At 47.5% G+C, this 15353-nt stretch overlaps 1 protein-coding gene across 2 annotated transcripts; it reads right to left on the reverse strand.

Moving 5' to 3' along the window:
• Positions 1 to 345: 345 nt before the first annotated feature.
• On the reverse strand, positions 346 to 12414 carry LOC135175678 (short stature homeobox protein). 2 transcript variants are annotated; one of them, XM_064144014.1, is made up of 5 exons: positions 12087 to 12414; positions 8678 to 8886; positions 4168 to 4225; positions 3989 to 4077; positions 346 to 2452 (listed from the first exon to the last, which is right to left on the reverse strand). In XM_064144014.1, the coding sequence occupies exons 1-5, from the start codon at positions 12358 to 12360 to the stop codon at positions 2207 to 2209; spliced, it is 876 nt and encodes a 291-aa protein (XP_064000084.1). In that variant the 5' UTR covers positions 12361 to 12414; the 3' UTR covers positions 346 to 2206. The 2 variants fall into 2 exon arrangements, with proteins under 2 accessions (XP_064000084.1, XP_064000085.1); XM_064144015.1 differs by lacking the exon at positions 346 to 2452 and adding an exon at positions 3053 to 3103.
• Positions 12415 to 15353: the final 2939 nt, after the last annotated feature.

Below are 15353 nucleotides of genomic sequence, written 5' to 3' on the forward strand. Positions count from 1 at the left end.
AAGGGCATAACTTAGACCTTGCAGAAATTTTGCTCGATAGAAAATATCAAGAAGTTGAAGGAGGAACAAAAAAGAAAATTAATGTCTAAAATTTATCTACAGCAAGGATCTTTGTCCTACGCTAATATCTGGATTTGATAAATATCAGCAAAAGTCAAAACTAGCAATGGATTGCTAAACAAGACATGAAAAGCAGACTTAACAGTGGTACTACTGAGAGAATAATCTTCCCGCAACACGGGTCTTGGTAACAAAGGCAAACAAATACCCTTCTTGTTAGATGCAGACAAGATCAATATTTGTACCTTCTTCTCTCCTCCCCAACAATTATTTTTTGTAATTAAAAAAAAAAAAAAGAAGAAGAAGAAGAAGAGAAAATAACAGTATAAAAAGTAAAAGGGAGGGGAATCAGTAAGCCCAGACACTTTGGTAATGTAATTTCAACAATTTCCTTATTTCCCATCCTTTTGGAATTTATGTTAGCTACTTTCCTTAAGTGTTAACTTAAGATTTGGTGTCTAAATCACAGGCAAAACTTCAAATGCCCAAATATTGGACTTGTCTACCATTTACAAATCACTTCTGTGCGGTGCTTTTTTGCTGTTTTTTACTTAAAATGACTGTGAAAGTATCATACAGACTTTTCAGCTTTACTTCTCAGAAACATGGCACGTGAACTCGACTACAAACCATGGCATCTACCTTTTCCCATATGTGATGTATAAAACTTTATCCATTCATTGAAGACTCAGACTGTCAGTTTGGCAAGAAGCTGCAATGCACAAGTCTGAGCATAGAGGATTTAAGTTATGGTTCTTGCAGAATTGGTTATTAACAGAATAAGTACGGCTATTTTTTTCTTTTTAATCTATAGTATTTACAGTATTGCACTTTACTGCACTTAATTGCATTTCACTAAAATCAACACTGCATCAGTATTATGCCTTCAAAACATGTCCATCTTTGTAGTATAAGTCATTTTTTCTACATCCCGTAAAACAAAACCAAACAATATTTTGATTCAAAAATCAAGACCTTTCAGGGAAGAAAAAAAAAAAGAAAAAATTGACCTGTTTCTATGGCACAATGCATCTCACTGAGTTCAGGTTATTCTGGCAAAACAGGTGAATTTCTTGTTGTCCCCATTTTTCAAGTTATCACTAATAATTAATAAATTCTGGTCTCTCTTTCTCCTGTCAAAGGATGCAGCCATTCGAGACATGCTACTTGTTTGTTTGGTTTTTGTTATTGCTGCCTCTTTTTTTTTCTTTTTTTTTTTTTAATAAAAGAGAGAAAGAAAATTAAAAACTGCCTTGCCTCAGATCTGAAATTCCAGATTTAAATTCAAACCAGTTCTGCAGCAGCAGCTCCTCAGTGATGGAAGAGAATCATGGCAGTGAAATAATACTGTTGGCAACAAAGAAATGTCATCTTTAATGGAGACCAGCCCCAAGGATTTATTATTTATTATTATTACTATTTGTTATGTTTAGTTTCATTCTAATATATTTCTGATCTTCAAAATGTGTTTCGTTAGACACATGCACAAGGTAGCAAAACTGACAGCAGCAGGTGACGTTATGCTGGAGCAATCACTTTTGCCAGGGTCAAAAAATCCAAAGTGTCCCAAATGTTCACAGATTAACATAATTTAAAGATCGTTTCCTTCCTTTTTTTTTTTTTTCTCTTTGTATGTGTGTGTGTTGGTTTTTGTTAATTGTCTCCTCCCACCTACTTTATCTTCCACGGAGTCTCTGACTTGTGGGTGCCTGTTGGCTGCGGGTAGGTGCGTGGGTGAGTGCGTGGGTGTGTGCCCGGCCAAGGCGAGAGCCGGGTGCCCTCGCCCTGCGGAAGTCCCCCACCGTGTCACAGGGCACCAATGGCAGCCAAAGGCCGCTCTTTACCCGGCTCCCCTAGTAGCGAAGTCCCTGGGGGCGAGAGGGTGAGGAGAGCGGCGGAAAGAGGCTGCCGCCGAGTGCCCGCAAACCTTGGGACAGGGGAAAGAAGTAAAAATTTAAAAATAAACAATAATAATAATAATAAAAAAAATAAGAAGAAAAAAGACAGAAAGCGGCAGGACGGCCCCGCGGCCGGAGGAGGAGCGGCAGGAGCTGGGGGGACAAAGCGGCGGTCCGTGCGGGTCACACACACTCCCGCCACGGGCACCCGGGGCGCGGTGGGGTAGGGGAAGCTGGTCTGAAGCGTGTCAAAGCCCTAGAGCCTCGGCGTGCTTGCGGGCCTTCAGCCGCAGGTCGGCGATGCTGGAGTTCTTGCTGTTGCTCTTCGCAGCGGCGGCCACCACGGCAGCGGCGGAAGCAGACTCGGCCAGGGAGGCTATGGGCAGCCCGAAGGGCGGCGGCGGGAACATCAGGTAGGGCGCGTGGGCCGCCAGGTGCGGGTGCAGGTGCGGATGCGCGTGGGCCACGCCCTCCAGCTGCAGCTGCGCCTGGACCTGGGCAGCGGCAGAGACACAGTGTTAGACCCGCGGTGGTGGGCACCACCGATATCCCGCAACCCCCCGCGGCCGCGGAACCAGCCCCCGCCCAGCCTTGGCCCTTCCCAGTAGCCCGGAGGCTGAAAGAGCAATTTGTCAGAGGAGAGTCCTGCACGCGGGGGCGGGATATAAGCGGGTATAAGCGCAAGTCCCGGCACATCTCTGCTCCGCACTTAACCGGAGGCGCAGAGACATGCTTAAACCATCCTCGTATTGAAAAATAAATAAATAAATAAATAAATGCAAGCACTTTTAAAATAAATAAATGAATAAATTATGCGCCCCAACACACAGGCGCCAACAAGTGCTAAATAACTATTGTTTAATTTTTTTGTTCAGGTATGTTTATTTATACCTTGCTAAAAAACTCTTTGGCCACTGGTCCCTTATATACCAGGTTGATGTTTGCTTTGGATCTTTCTCGACCTATATAAACACGTTGGGTTGACTGAGAGATTTCAACTCCGGGTAGGTTCAGGAGGAGTGGGGAAGAGTTTATTTATGTATTTAATTATTTTGGTCCAAATATGTCTTTTAAAAATCAATACAATTAATCTGTCAGCTCCACGTGTCTCTGAGACGGAGAAGGTGGTGGAGGGTCCCTTTGGGATGGGAAAAATCGATTCCCCGATTAATTGACAGGGGAAAAAAAAACGGGGCAGAGGGGAGGAAACGGGAATCGTCACAAGCGGTGGCGAGGGGGCGGCTGGAAGCGGGACCGAATTTCATCCCCTTCATCCCTGTTTTCCCCGGTGGCCTTCGCACTGGAGGCTGCGCCTCCCTGAACAAGAACCTGGCCCTGTAGCGGTACCGGTGCCTGCGCTCTGCTACTACCCAGGTCCCGGCTGGCCAGCACCGCTGGAGAAGCCTCACCGCCTCCCGGGCGGCCGGCTCCGTCAGAAAGGACCAGGCCTCTACAAACCGCCTGGGAAGGAAGGAGAGTGCGACAGCTCAAGGGTCTCCGTAATTTTTCCCCCTCTCGGTTTCGCCCACCAGCTGAGAGAGGTGGGAGATCCTCGAACTTCTCTCACAGCACTCTCCAGCGTCGGGTGGAGACCGGAGGGCCCTGGGCGGACATGCACAGTGCGTTCGTGTCAGGTGGGGGAGGGCTTGCCAGGGCTCTACCCAGCCCTCCCCGCCCCGACAAGGCGATGCAGTCCCGGGATCCCAGGCTGTCTTTGCCGCGTCTGTGGGCCTCCCTGGGGTCTTGTAGCAGCCCATGGCACGGCAGCAGAGCGGACTCAGCATTGGCGGCGCCTCCCGGGGCCTCGGGACCCCCCGCTTCGGCTCCCTCCCCGCACAGCGGGGGCGCTGAGATCCCTAGCAGTCGGGCAGAGGCTCCTTCACAAAATCTTACAGTGTGTTTTTAATATGTGCCAACTTCTATATAAATGGCACTTGTAAACGTGTTCGGCTTCCTCCCGGAGGGAAAAAAAAAAAAAAAAAAAGTCAGAGTTTGCTCGGGGAAAGGAAAATAAAACCGGAGCTAACTACCTGTTGGAAAGGCATCCTCAGAGCTCCCATATTCACATAGGGGGCCACTCTGCAGGCGTCTAAATGGCTGGCGGTTCCTAGGATCACACCTGCGGAGAGAGACAGGGCCGGCTGAGCGGCGGAGGTGCCCGGAGGCCCCACAGCCACCACCCCTCCACTGTCCCGCACCTCTCACCCACCTTTGTGCATCTGGTTTTCCTGCTTTCGGCACTTTGCCCTCCGGTTCTGGAACCAGACCTATGAAAAGAAAATGGAAACAAAACCAAACAAAAACAACCAGCAAGAAAAAAACCCGAAGGTAAATTAAGCAGCTAGTAAAGGAGAATTATCTCAGGGGCTAGGGATGGAAAGGAGAGGTGAGGGACTCCGCAAAACTTAGCTGAGGTCTCTCCTCTGGAGCAACCCCAGGGACGGAGTGAGACCCTGTATGTGTGGCGATGGGGCTGTTTGAGGGGGCCTTGCTCTTTGGTGTGGTTTCTCAGCAGGAACTGAACCTTTGCACATCAGCACTCTCTCAGCCGGGAAGACCTGAAGCCGGCCGCTTTGCACGGAGTCTCCCCGGGAGGGCAGCGGCGGTCCTTGTGCCACTCGCTTGGAGCGAGAGGCCGTTCCCACCAACACTTTTAAATAGGCCACACGCAGGCTCGGTGTGACCATGTCTCCCTTTCCAGTCATTTCTCAGACATCCCGGGGGCGGCCAGCATGGGCCAGGTTAGCCTTTGGGGTCTGGCACCTAAGCCACCTGGCCATCTGTTCTCTCCCAGCCTGGATTTGGAAACGATATGTATCTCCGAAGCGATGTGAGATACTGAACTTGCACATAAGGGGCTGAATCGTTTCACAGAAACACAGAATGTTAGGGGTTGGAAAGGACCTCCAAATATTCTCTAGTCCAAACTCCCTGCAAGAGCAGGATGAATTAGAAGAGGTCAAATGTTTAACAAACAAACAAACAAACACAAAAAAAAAAAACCAAACCGCAAACACCACTCTGTACAGACAAGAGCAGCATAGTTTCAGGCCATAAATCTGAGATGTAAAGAAGGGCTTTTCCCCCTATCCGAGAAATGCCTGTAATCCAGTAATCCTGGCCAGTTTCAGCCGTCACGCCTCAAAAAAGCGCAGCACTTCCAGCTACCGCTGCGCTGCGCCTCTCCTGCCTCCTTTCCAGGGGCATTTCAGATCTTCCTTACTTTCTCCCTCCCAAGGTGCTCGGTTTAGCAGCTCTCCCTAAAGGATTGTCAGAGGCACGAACCGAAATGTTTTGAGGACACTTACTCTTACACCATAACCTATCGAATATGGACAAACATTGACTTTCATCGCTGATAAAATCCTGTAGCTAAGTAAACACCTACAACCTTTGATGTTGTTGCACTTGCCAAGAGATCATACGGTTAATTAATACTAACTGCACTTCCTACATCAAATTTTCCCTTCAAGCTTTCTTCAATTGCCTTAATGATGGTCATTTACAACGCAGTAATTAGTGCAAAGAAAGGCTTCCAATGGCATTAATTACCTCGGGTACCTCAGTGATTTTCCTAAGTAGGAATTGGCCTTCTCTGATTCAGAGCATCGTTTTTACTGCCTAGGGTGGCCGAGGGTGAGTGCGGGCGGGCGGGCAGCTGTGGGGATAGACCGAAGACGGACCGACGTACAAACCTCTGCCCCTTCCCCAGTTCTCTGGCCCGTCGTTAGAGCAACCCTCCCCACGCAAACTGGGCACCCCTGCCCTGAAACACCCTGCACAGCACCAGCAGTACACAATAGCTGCTCTCAATACGCAAATATTAACACTCAAAGCTTCTTTTAACTGCACTGTTAGAGATCTATGTATTTCTCTTAAATATGGACACGCAAAATATCATCGCACCGTAGTGACAATTTAAAAAAAATTTATGGTCGTTAATCTTCGTAAGATATCTCCTTCTGTGTGTTCCCCACGCGTCCTCCCCACCCCCAAAGGAATATAAATTGTCATGAGAAATTTAAGCAGCGTTTAAACAACTTCTTTTGCAAATCAGAACATCTTTCAAACAGAAATTATATTTAAATCTGGAAAACGAAGTGCCCTTTCCCTTTAGCTACGAAAAAATAAGGTTATGAGGAATAAAAGTGATGAATTAGCCACTGCGTTAAGCGATAATAAATCAGGCTTGGTGTGATTCACGATCAATTCCAATTAGTCATGAATATGCTAAGTAAAGCACAGTACACTGTTTTAGACAGTTATTTCTTCATTAAGGATCACTCAGTGATTTCTTTCACAAATGCTCTAATCTGATTTCCTTTTGATTTCCATTAGAGACAGTGAATAATGACATTTAATTTAGCCCTGCACCATAAACCCAAAGATATTTGTTGTAATTGAATTACTGCCTGCTCCTCACTATGGTCTCATAACTTTCAATTATAACCCTGACAGCTGGGTGATATGAGTTTCCAGTACAACACTAAAAATAAAAGGTTAATAAGGACTAGCTACCATAGGAGCTTCAATTTATTTAGAGCAAATTTCCACACTAAATTGAAACTATACCCTTTAACAACAGGGGACAAGCAGCTCAGATAGGAATTAGAGAACAATTCTGAAAGTATTTTAAAAAAAAAAATCTTTCCCTTTTCCACCTTTTTCCTTTTATTTCCACTTCCCTTTATTGACAGATATCGAGCTCTCTGCTTATTTCCCCATTAATTTACTATCTGTCTTCCTTTTCCTCCTGATATTTCTTTTATTTATATTTTAAATGGTATTGATTTTTGTAAGATCACTACAATTTTTACTATGATTATTCTCTCTCATAATCTCCTCCTCAATCAGGTGGGATTTGGAGGGTTTTTTGCGTGTTTTTAGGATGTGGGGGAGGCTTTTTTTGGAAGGTGTTAGGTTGTTTTAGGTGGTGATGTTGTTTTGTTTTGGAACTTTTTTTTTTCTTTTGTGATGTGCTGTTTTAAGAACTGTAAGCACTTGAAGCACCAATTTTCCTGTAACTATGAACATCCTGTTAAGGTGCTGCTCAGTAATAAAGTACTTGAAAGAAAGAGTGCAGAATTCAATTACAAGTAATTTATTTTTATAGAAACAGTACATCAAGGCCTTGGAAAGATATTACAGAGCCCAAGTAAGAAGATCTGGGAAGATGACATAAGAGTTGATGTCCCCTTCAGCAAAAGTTTAATCTTTTCATTAATTTATGTGGTGTGGTTAGATCAATCTTCCAGGAGAAAGCAGGCCAGCAGTATTCTGAATCCCTGCAATATCCCCTGCAAGCTGCCCTCCCTAAGGCATGTGCCCGGCACCATTCCTCGCCCAACTTGCTTTGTACTGAGAGAAGCAGGAGCTGAAGGGAGAAAAGAGTCTTAAACAAAACAAAACAAACAAAGGAAAAAAATGTACAACCCACCAAAAAAAAAATCACCAAAACTCTACTTATTTTGGTATTTCCCTCCAGGAGGCAGTTTTTTAGAGAAAGATAGTGGCTTACTCAGGAGAAGGCTCGCTGAGGAGCATCCTGCCTGCTCTCTTGCCATGATGGGTCATTTTAAGGAGGGGGACAAGGCAAACGCTTCCCCCATTGCAGCTTGGGGCTGTATTCCTTGTCTTCTCCCTGTGGGTAAGAGTTGGGAAGAAGACGTGCACCCGTCCCCTCACAGCTACCCACATGCACACTAGTATAGGCAGACATAAATATCCACGAGTATCTTGTCTCTCCAAGGTATGAAGGCATTTTGGTCAGAGGAGGGGTTGGCTTGATGCCTTTGTTCTTGAGTTTTGGTTTGATTCTGTTAGGCTAAAGACAGATTTAGATCCCAAAAAAATTATTTCCTTCAGGTTTCTCCTTCTCTAGGCCTGCTCAGAGAGCCACAGGTTGATCCTGTTAATTATTTCTAGGTTGTTTGGTTTTGTATACAACATCTGTTTTGGGGATGCATTCTGTAATTGGCTTAAGGGGGAAGAGGGAGGGGGTGTTTCCCCCTGCATCACACCAAAAATCAAATTTTAAAATAATCGATGTATAACCACTCAAACAGACAGCTCTGATGGCCCCAGAACTACAGCATCCCAGACCTATTTTCAAGGTTTTGAAGGCTAATTGGTGTTTAGCTATATCTGAGGGGGAATGGGAGGGACTCGGAAAGACTCCACCAGATGGGGTGCCATGCATTCATAGGCTTGCTGAGCGAATCAGAGCAGACACCTTTCCCTCGACTCTGGCTAATCCTGTCCCTCAGCACCCAAACCGTCTAGCCTTATTCACAGTGATTGGTTTCTGTTTGGATTTTTTTTTCTCCCATAAAAGGAGGAGTAAGAAAGTGAGGATTAAGGAAGAGTTAATTGCACATCCACAAGGCAAAAGACAGTATTTTTTAAAAATAAAATAAAAAATAATTGCTCAGTTCTCAGAGACTTGTCAGTGCTATCGCTACCCTTCATACACACATGCACACACCAAGGGGGAAAAAAATTACACCACCTTTCTAGGGAATAGAAAGCATGGGCAGATATTCCAAGAGCAGTTACTGTTTGACAGGACAGGTACGGCGAATTTGCAAACATGTTTCCCATTACACGTGTAGTACCTGCCTTCACCTCCCCGTTTTGGATGAAGTGGGACACTGTGCTAGGATCCTCTGGCAGTTATGAAGGAGATGAAGATGTTTCCAGGAACAGAGCCTTTCTCTTACCTGAACCCTAGCTTCAGACAGTCCCAGCCTCTGGCTTAGTTCCTCCCTCATGAAGGCATCCGGATAATGCGTTTCATCAAAAAGTCTTTCCAGCTCATTCAGCTGCTCTAGTGTGAAGTTGGTTCTGCTTCTCCTTTGTTTGAGCTTAGTCTGTCCATCTTCATCTTCTGACTTCACATCTTCCCTCTTCTCTTTGCACTCGTAGATCCCTGCCGTGAGGGGAAGAGGAAAATAACACTGAGTCTCCTGTCTCACCTCTCCGAAGTTTCTCTCAGCAGCATAAGAGGGTCTCCCCATTCCCTTCTCTTCATCCCCATACTCAATTCAACCTGTGGGGGCAATCGTCAGGAGGGAGGAGGGTGTCTCAACCCGGCCCCTGCAGGCCAGAGGGATAAGCGTGGCTGTGGGTCAGGCTCAAGTAGGGGGTACCTGGCCAGGCTGAGCTCTGCTGCCAGCTCTGGGACAGAGAGAGTGAGCTGCGCTGCTTTGCCTGGCTGCTACACGATCGACAAAATTATGTATATAAATGTAATTTTATTTTCTTTCCAGCATAAGGGGGAAGCCGTGCTGCCAGCTGCCACAGACAGTTTGTGAAAAGGGCTGGTAAGGAAGCTAGCAGTGCCCTGATACATCCAAACGGTGGGAAGAGGATTTCTCCATAGCCGTTTTCTCCTAAAGTAAAAACGGTCGTGCAAGAAGCTCCCTAACACTGTCGTGGTGAAGCCACGCTAAAAACATTTTCCTCGTAAGAGAAACTTTCCACGGGCCTGAGACCGACACCACTCCCCCACCTCTACGCTTTGTCACCCCTACCTGCCGGCAGCTCGAAACCTCTGGGGAGGCAGACCTGCACCGCCCGGTGTGGGGGAGCGAACTCACAGACCTGTGGGTGCACCCTAGCACCTTCAAATGAACAGAGCAATCCCCTCTTTCCCAGCCCTTATGCGGCCCAAGGGGGCTGGGGTGAGCTTGCGACTGGCGGCAGCCGCTGTGCACCCGAACGGTGCTGCAGAGGCAACAGGGGGAAACAGTTGTTTTCCCCTCTCTCCTTTTTTTTTTTTTTTTTTTTTTTTTAATCTTGGAGAGGATTTCTTTTGTTTTGACAGGGTTGGGGTTTTTTCCTTCTTTCCCCTCCTCCCTAGCCCCACTCTCTTTTCCCTAATTCCGGAGGGTTTAATGCACCAGCCCTCTTTTAAATCCAGCAAAGGAAAAGAGATGTGCTGGAGCAGAGACCAGTTCCGGAGCCAGAGCCAGTTCCTCTAGACGCCATACGCAGTCTTCCCCCAGGCCAGGCCACCCCGCACTGGCGAAGTCCCGGGACTAGGAGCCTGCCGCGGCTGCCTCCTTTGTCCTGCTTCACCTTCTGAGTAGTGGGGGGCTACCAAAGATTCGGCATTAAATCCGATTTCCATCACCACATATGTGTATATGTGTGTGTGCATGTATGTATACACAGACAAACGTGAGCATAGATAGACAGTCCAACATGAAAATACTAACAGCAAATCATAAGTTAACAGAATATAATAAAACGTCCTGAACTACATTTGTGCTTAAGTAAGGTGAGGACGGAAGCTGAAGTGCCCGTTTTTACTTCCAAAACCAGAACTGTCCCTGGCCGTTCATTGCTCCTGCGGGCCCCCTATCTCCCACTCCGGACTGGATTATTTGCTGCATAAAACTTTGGGAAGGGTCTGGACTCCTGAAGGGAGTGTTCGATGGTTGATTTAAAGGCGTTTTGTTTTCATTTCTGCTGTAAGGGGAACTCCTATGAAAAGACGAGGATGCTAACCCAGCAAATGCCCAGGGTAAATCAAGCGTGTTCAAAAGCTCTGTCTCCTTTCGCTGATCCGCGGCTACAGCACGTCCGTGATGGATATGAAATATTAACTAGCATATCGGTGGGACTGAAATCATACGCCGGAATCGGTTGAAATTAGACTGAAACCTGGCATGAATTTAAACTGTCACAAGCATCTCAGCTCTTTCCAACTCCTCCCTTCCATCTCCACCCCCAGCCCCTCTCCATAGATTAGATTAGCTAAATATACAAGTCAGAATTTTGATACACGGGGGAAAGCGAGAGTAGTAGAGGGTTTCTGTGGTTGTTCATTCATATTATACTTTGATTTTATTTTTTAGATTTTTTTTTTTCTTGGAGCATGCCCTGCTTTCATTTAAAAAAAACCACCAAAAACATCTCCTTCGTCGGTGATTCCTCCTGAACCTTCTCCTTTTGCAGTCTCTCAACCAGAGAGGGAAAATCAGCAGTGCTGTGCAGTATTGGCCTGTGCATAAATAGGGATACCCGAATATATTATATCCCGTCCTTCTGTTTGGGGAGCGAGTGAAGGAGGGAAGGATATTAAATAAGCGTTTAGGCTGTAAATTAAATTGCTTTTCGCTCAACGTTATATTAAACAAGATCAAACAGTAGGAAACAGCTGAAAGACTGTTTGTTGTTCCTCAGCCTATTAACCGTTTTTTATTACCCCAAGCTAGCCAGTAGCTCCCCAGCTAGGTCCACCTGTCTAACTTGCCTAGAGACACTTTCTCAACTTTCTAATTCCCCCCGCCCTTTTTATTCTCTCCTTCCTCTGCGAGCATTTTTTAAAAGCCTGCTCGGTTTAAGAAATCCTTTTAAATATGAATTTCCTTATACTAAGAGGAGAGATGGCATTTTACTCCTCGGCAGATGGTCCCCACTCCCCGAGGGGATGCTGTGCTGCCCTGTCCCGGGTAAGAAAGACAGGCGAGCGACCGAGGGACCAGGCGGAGGGCCGACCGGTGCCCATCTCCACAGGAATGCTCCGCCTTGCCCGGGCAGCTCCCCCACAGTCACGCTTCTCTCCCGCCCAGCGACAACCTCTGTCTCAGACAAACTGACACAAGGCAAAATATTCGGGGAGAGCTCTCTCCATATCCAGATTTCTTTCAGAAGCAGCAGCATCCTGGCGGCAAGGAAGCAGGCCCTTCTCCTAAGACATTAAAACTCCCCTAACAGGGTTTCCTGGTATAAAAACACACAGACAAAAATACCTGACGTCCTGCTCTGCCCCCATCCCCTGGGCAAGCGAATGCCTAGTGCACCGGATCGATTTCGGATATGAACAGGAGCTAGCCGGGGGAGGTGGGAGGACCGAAGTTGAGACTTACATTTTCAGGGCTATATTCACATTACGCATGCAGACATATGCACTTCTAAGTGTATATCCTCGCCGCTGAGGTAGGGAGGCGGCCGGAGGAGGGAGTCAGGGTGCGGGGGCCGAGCCCTGCCGAGCCTGGGGATGGGGTGGCCGGGTTCACGGTGGCCGGTCACCCCTGCTGCGGAGCGTCGGGGTCGGCCGGAGAGGGGATCGGTGTTGCCTGCGAGGGGCGCGGAGCAGAGGGCGCCCAGTCCCACTCTTACCTTCCGCCGTCCTGCCTGCGTTGAACTCTTTCAGTTTGTCCTTGTCGCTCTCTACGTGATCCTTGAAAATATGCACTGGGCAATGATTGCTGCTCTCGGTCATGTCCTGCAGGCTAGAGTCAGAGTTTCCAAGCTCCCTAGAACGAGCCAACCCACTCTCCAAAACTTCCCTGTACGTGATCGTCTCCTTCTTGTTGCTGCTGCCACTGCCGCTGCTGCTCTCTTTGCTTTTCTGGTCGAAAGATTTGGATACAAAAGCCGTAAGTTCTTCCATGGCTGCCCGGTGATCTTATCCACAGAGATCCACTTGTTTTCAGTAGGAGATGTGGCCGTCCTCCGCACGCTGTTTTTGCACGTAGAAGATGGGCTGTATAGGGTTAGATCACTCCTGCTGTTATTTATGCCTTTCAATTTGAGATCACACTATTTATACATGGCTACCTCAGCCCAACCCCCAGCTCTCCCTGTCTCCAGCAATTACTGACTGCTCCATAGTCGCAGGCGGACTCCTAGCAGCTATCTCCCCCACCTCAGTCCAGCAATTGGCTTTCTTTTCATTTCATCACTCTTTGGCATCTTTGTACCTTGATCTAGGGAGGCAAAGAGGCAAAAGCGAAAAAGAGGGGAAGAGAGAGAGGAAGAGAGAGGAATAAAAGGGAGGGGGGAGGAAAGAGGAAAGCATGAAAATAGGTATCTGCATTCTGTAAATGGGTTGCAGAAATGAAAGTCGAGGAAGACTTAATTGATTGTAAGGACATCCTGTGCGTGGCAACACTGTGAGTGAAAACGGACCTAGCTAATCAAATAACTGTGCTCCTGCAATTAAATGTATCGCTGTCAAGAGGAAAAGAAATGAATATTCAATTAAAAAAAGGTAATTAATAAAAAGATGGAGATGTGCACTTGTGGTAATCATTGGAAATTCTACCTGATTTGCTAGTTAGATAATTTCGCTTAAGTAAATTGTCAAGATAATCGTCGAACCGAAAATGTTGGCTTAAACGTGTTGCCTGCTTTGGCGGGTGGGTGGGCGCGCGGAGGCGAACGTGTGTTGCACTTAAACAAGTTGAGAGGTGTCTCGGAAATTCGTGTCGGTGTGTTCGGAGGATTTGGAAGGAGTTGCTTAGCTGGGAGGTGGGGGGACGGTTATCCATAGGTAGAGGGCTCTCCAGATGTGCGTAAATGATGCAGGATCTATTTTCTTGTTTACTATTATTTTGTCGTCTGAAGAGACTGTTGGGGAAAATTAAAATTTAAAGTGTTTCTCTGGATTTACAGCTATCCTACTGCGTGCAGCATTGAAGTAATTTGTTAATACTAGAGTTTGTACACGGCAAATAGACCTTTAAATCGTAAGATCATCTCTCTTTTTTCCCCCTTTTCCTTTCTTTCCTTTTTTTTTTTTTTTTTTTTTTTTTTAAACGAAACATATCCTGCTGGACTTGAGATAGTACTGGCAATAATTTCCCCACCTTGTTCTTGGTAGGCTGTTATTTTGGGAGAACTCTAGAAATAATTATTCTTTTGTATGCTTGAATAGCTGCCTGAAATTCATCTCCAGATAACGGCGTCGGCATTTCTAGCGCCTCTCCACCGCATATGATCTTTCGCGGAGCCGACTTTCCAGCTATTTATTGCTACCTCCTCTCCTCGGGCTTTAACGCGAAAAGTATTTGGAGGGATTTCGCCTTCTGGTAGCTTGACTTTTTAAGTCCTTCTCATTGCCTCGAGTTCGGGATAGTCAGAGCCCATCACCACGCCACTCTCTGCTCTGAATCATGACCAAAGGAGGCTCCTTGATGGAGCAAGGGGCCATTGTTTCTTTTCCGAAGGAGCGTGGAGCTGCTCTGAAAATTACCAGAACATTAAAACGCTAGAAATATTTTTAATTAGTCCAAAAGTGCCCCCGACACCTGAGTTAACACCTCCAGGGGAGAAGGGGAAAAATAATATTCGAGGAAGCAATTAATAAAGGTCTTTTTAAAAAAATCAATCTCGCCCTATGCGAATTTAAAATGATTATCTAGGGGACAAGGATTGATCATTTGATCTCGACACTGCGGATATCCCTGACATTTATTATATTGTTGTGTTTTGGTGGCATCCTTCCTCCAGAATTCATTTAACAAGTGAGGGAGCCGAGGAAGCCCCTACAACTTAACAAACAGGTCTTGTCATCGCAAACGCCAATCAAATTCCATGCTCTAATGTATATCACACGGCACCACGTAAATAATAAAGGCAAATGATAGACGTGGAAGCAACGGATGGCTAAGAGAAGATCCTGGCCCGACACGCTGCTTGTATATCTCTTACGCAGTCCTCCTCTGTCAGGGCTCGCTGTGGGTTGTCTCACACGCTGGTGGAGCGGTGCGAGGGTGTCACAGATCCACGTGTGGACACCGGCATCCCTTTCCTCAGGGGAGAGACTCCGCCGCGCTGCGCCGGAGCTCAGATACCGCCAAGGAAACTTTCCCCAGATCCACTAGACCGTCCCTCCCTCCCCGTGCCTGACTCCCTCGCAGCAAACAGTAAATAACGATAAATATTTACTGACTTTGCTTCCCTCTCTGGTTCCCCGACCCCGCTGTGACACGATGCGCATCTGCTTCTGCTCCCTCGAGCTGCCGGAGTTTTCAAGCCGTCCTCCGGATCCCCCTCTTTCCGCCTTCTCCCCTCCGTCCTGCTCTCCTCCCCGCGGCTCCCCCCTGCGCTCAGCCCCACGCTTGCAGCCCACGCTTCTCCCGGAGATTCCCCGCTGCCGCTGCCGGGGCTTCTGCCACCGAGGACAGAGGCAAATTCAGATTCCCGAAAGCAGAAATAGAAAGCCCTGATGTCTCCCCCCACCTCCTTATCCCTCCCCGCTTCCCGGCATCGCGGAGGCGTCCGGTGGGAAAGCCATTTACTCCCCTCCTCTAGGCTCCCGCTGCCTTCGGGGCTCAGCTCTGCCCGGGGCAGACACCGGGCGCGCAAATAGCGCGGCAATCCGCGGCTCGCTCGACAGCAGCGAGGAAGCCGCCGGCGGGGAGCCCTGCAGAAGCGGGGGGAACTTGCCTCAGACTCGCTTCCAAAGCGAAAAGCGAAACAAAGCACCGGAAAGGGAAAGGGAAAGGGGGTGTGGGTGTGGTGTGGGGGAAAAAAATGGGGGGAATAATCATAATAAAAAAGAAATGGTGCAAGTCGCCACCCTCCCGGAGGATCCAGGACCCGCCCCACTCCGCGAAGCCCTGCAGGGCAGGCGGCAGAAGGTTCGGGGGATCGGGCAGC

Source organism: Pogoniulus pusillus, chromosome 5 (genome assembly GCF_015220805.1).
Source record: "Pogoniulus pusillus isolate bPogPus1 chromosome 5, bPogPus1.pri, whole genome shotgun sequence".
Taxonomy (NCBI): domain Eukaryota; kingdom Metazoa; phylum Chordata; class Aves; order Piciformes; family Lybiidae; genus Pogoniulus; species Pogoniulus pusillus.

Bases quoted from the DNA above. Each gene is read 5' to 3' on its own strand.
- LOC135175678 (XM_064144014.1), bottom strand. From the start codon at position 12,360: ATGGAAGAACTTACGGCTTTTGTATCCAAATCTTTCGACCAGAAAAGC. The intron at 4,078-4,167 runs GTGGGTGAGAGG...CTCTCTCCGCAG, and splicing joins GGAAAACCAGATGCACAAAG to GTGTGATCCTAGGAACCGCC. The intron at 2,453-3,988 runs GTAGTTAGCTCC...GCCGCTGCCCAG, and splicing joins TGAGGATGCCTTTCCAACAG to GTCCAGGCGCAGCTGCAGCT.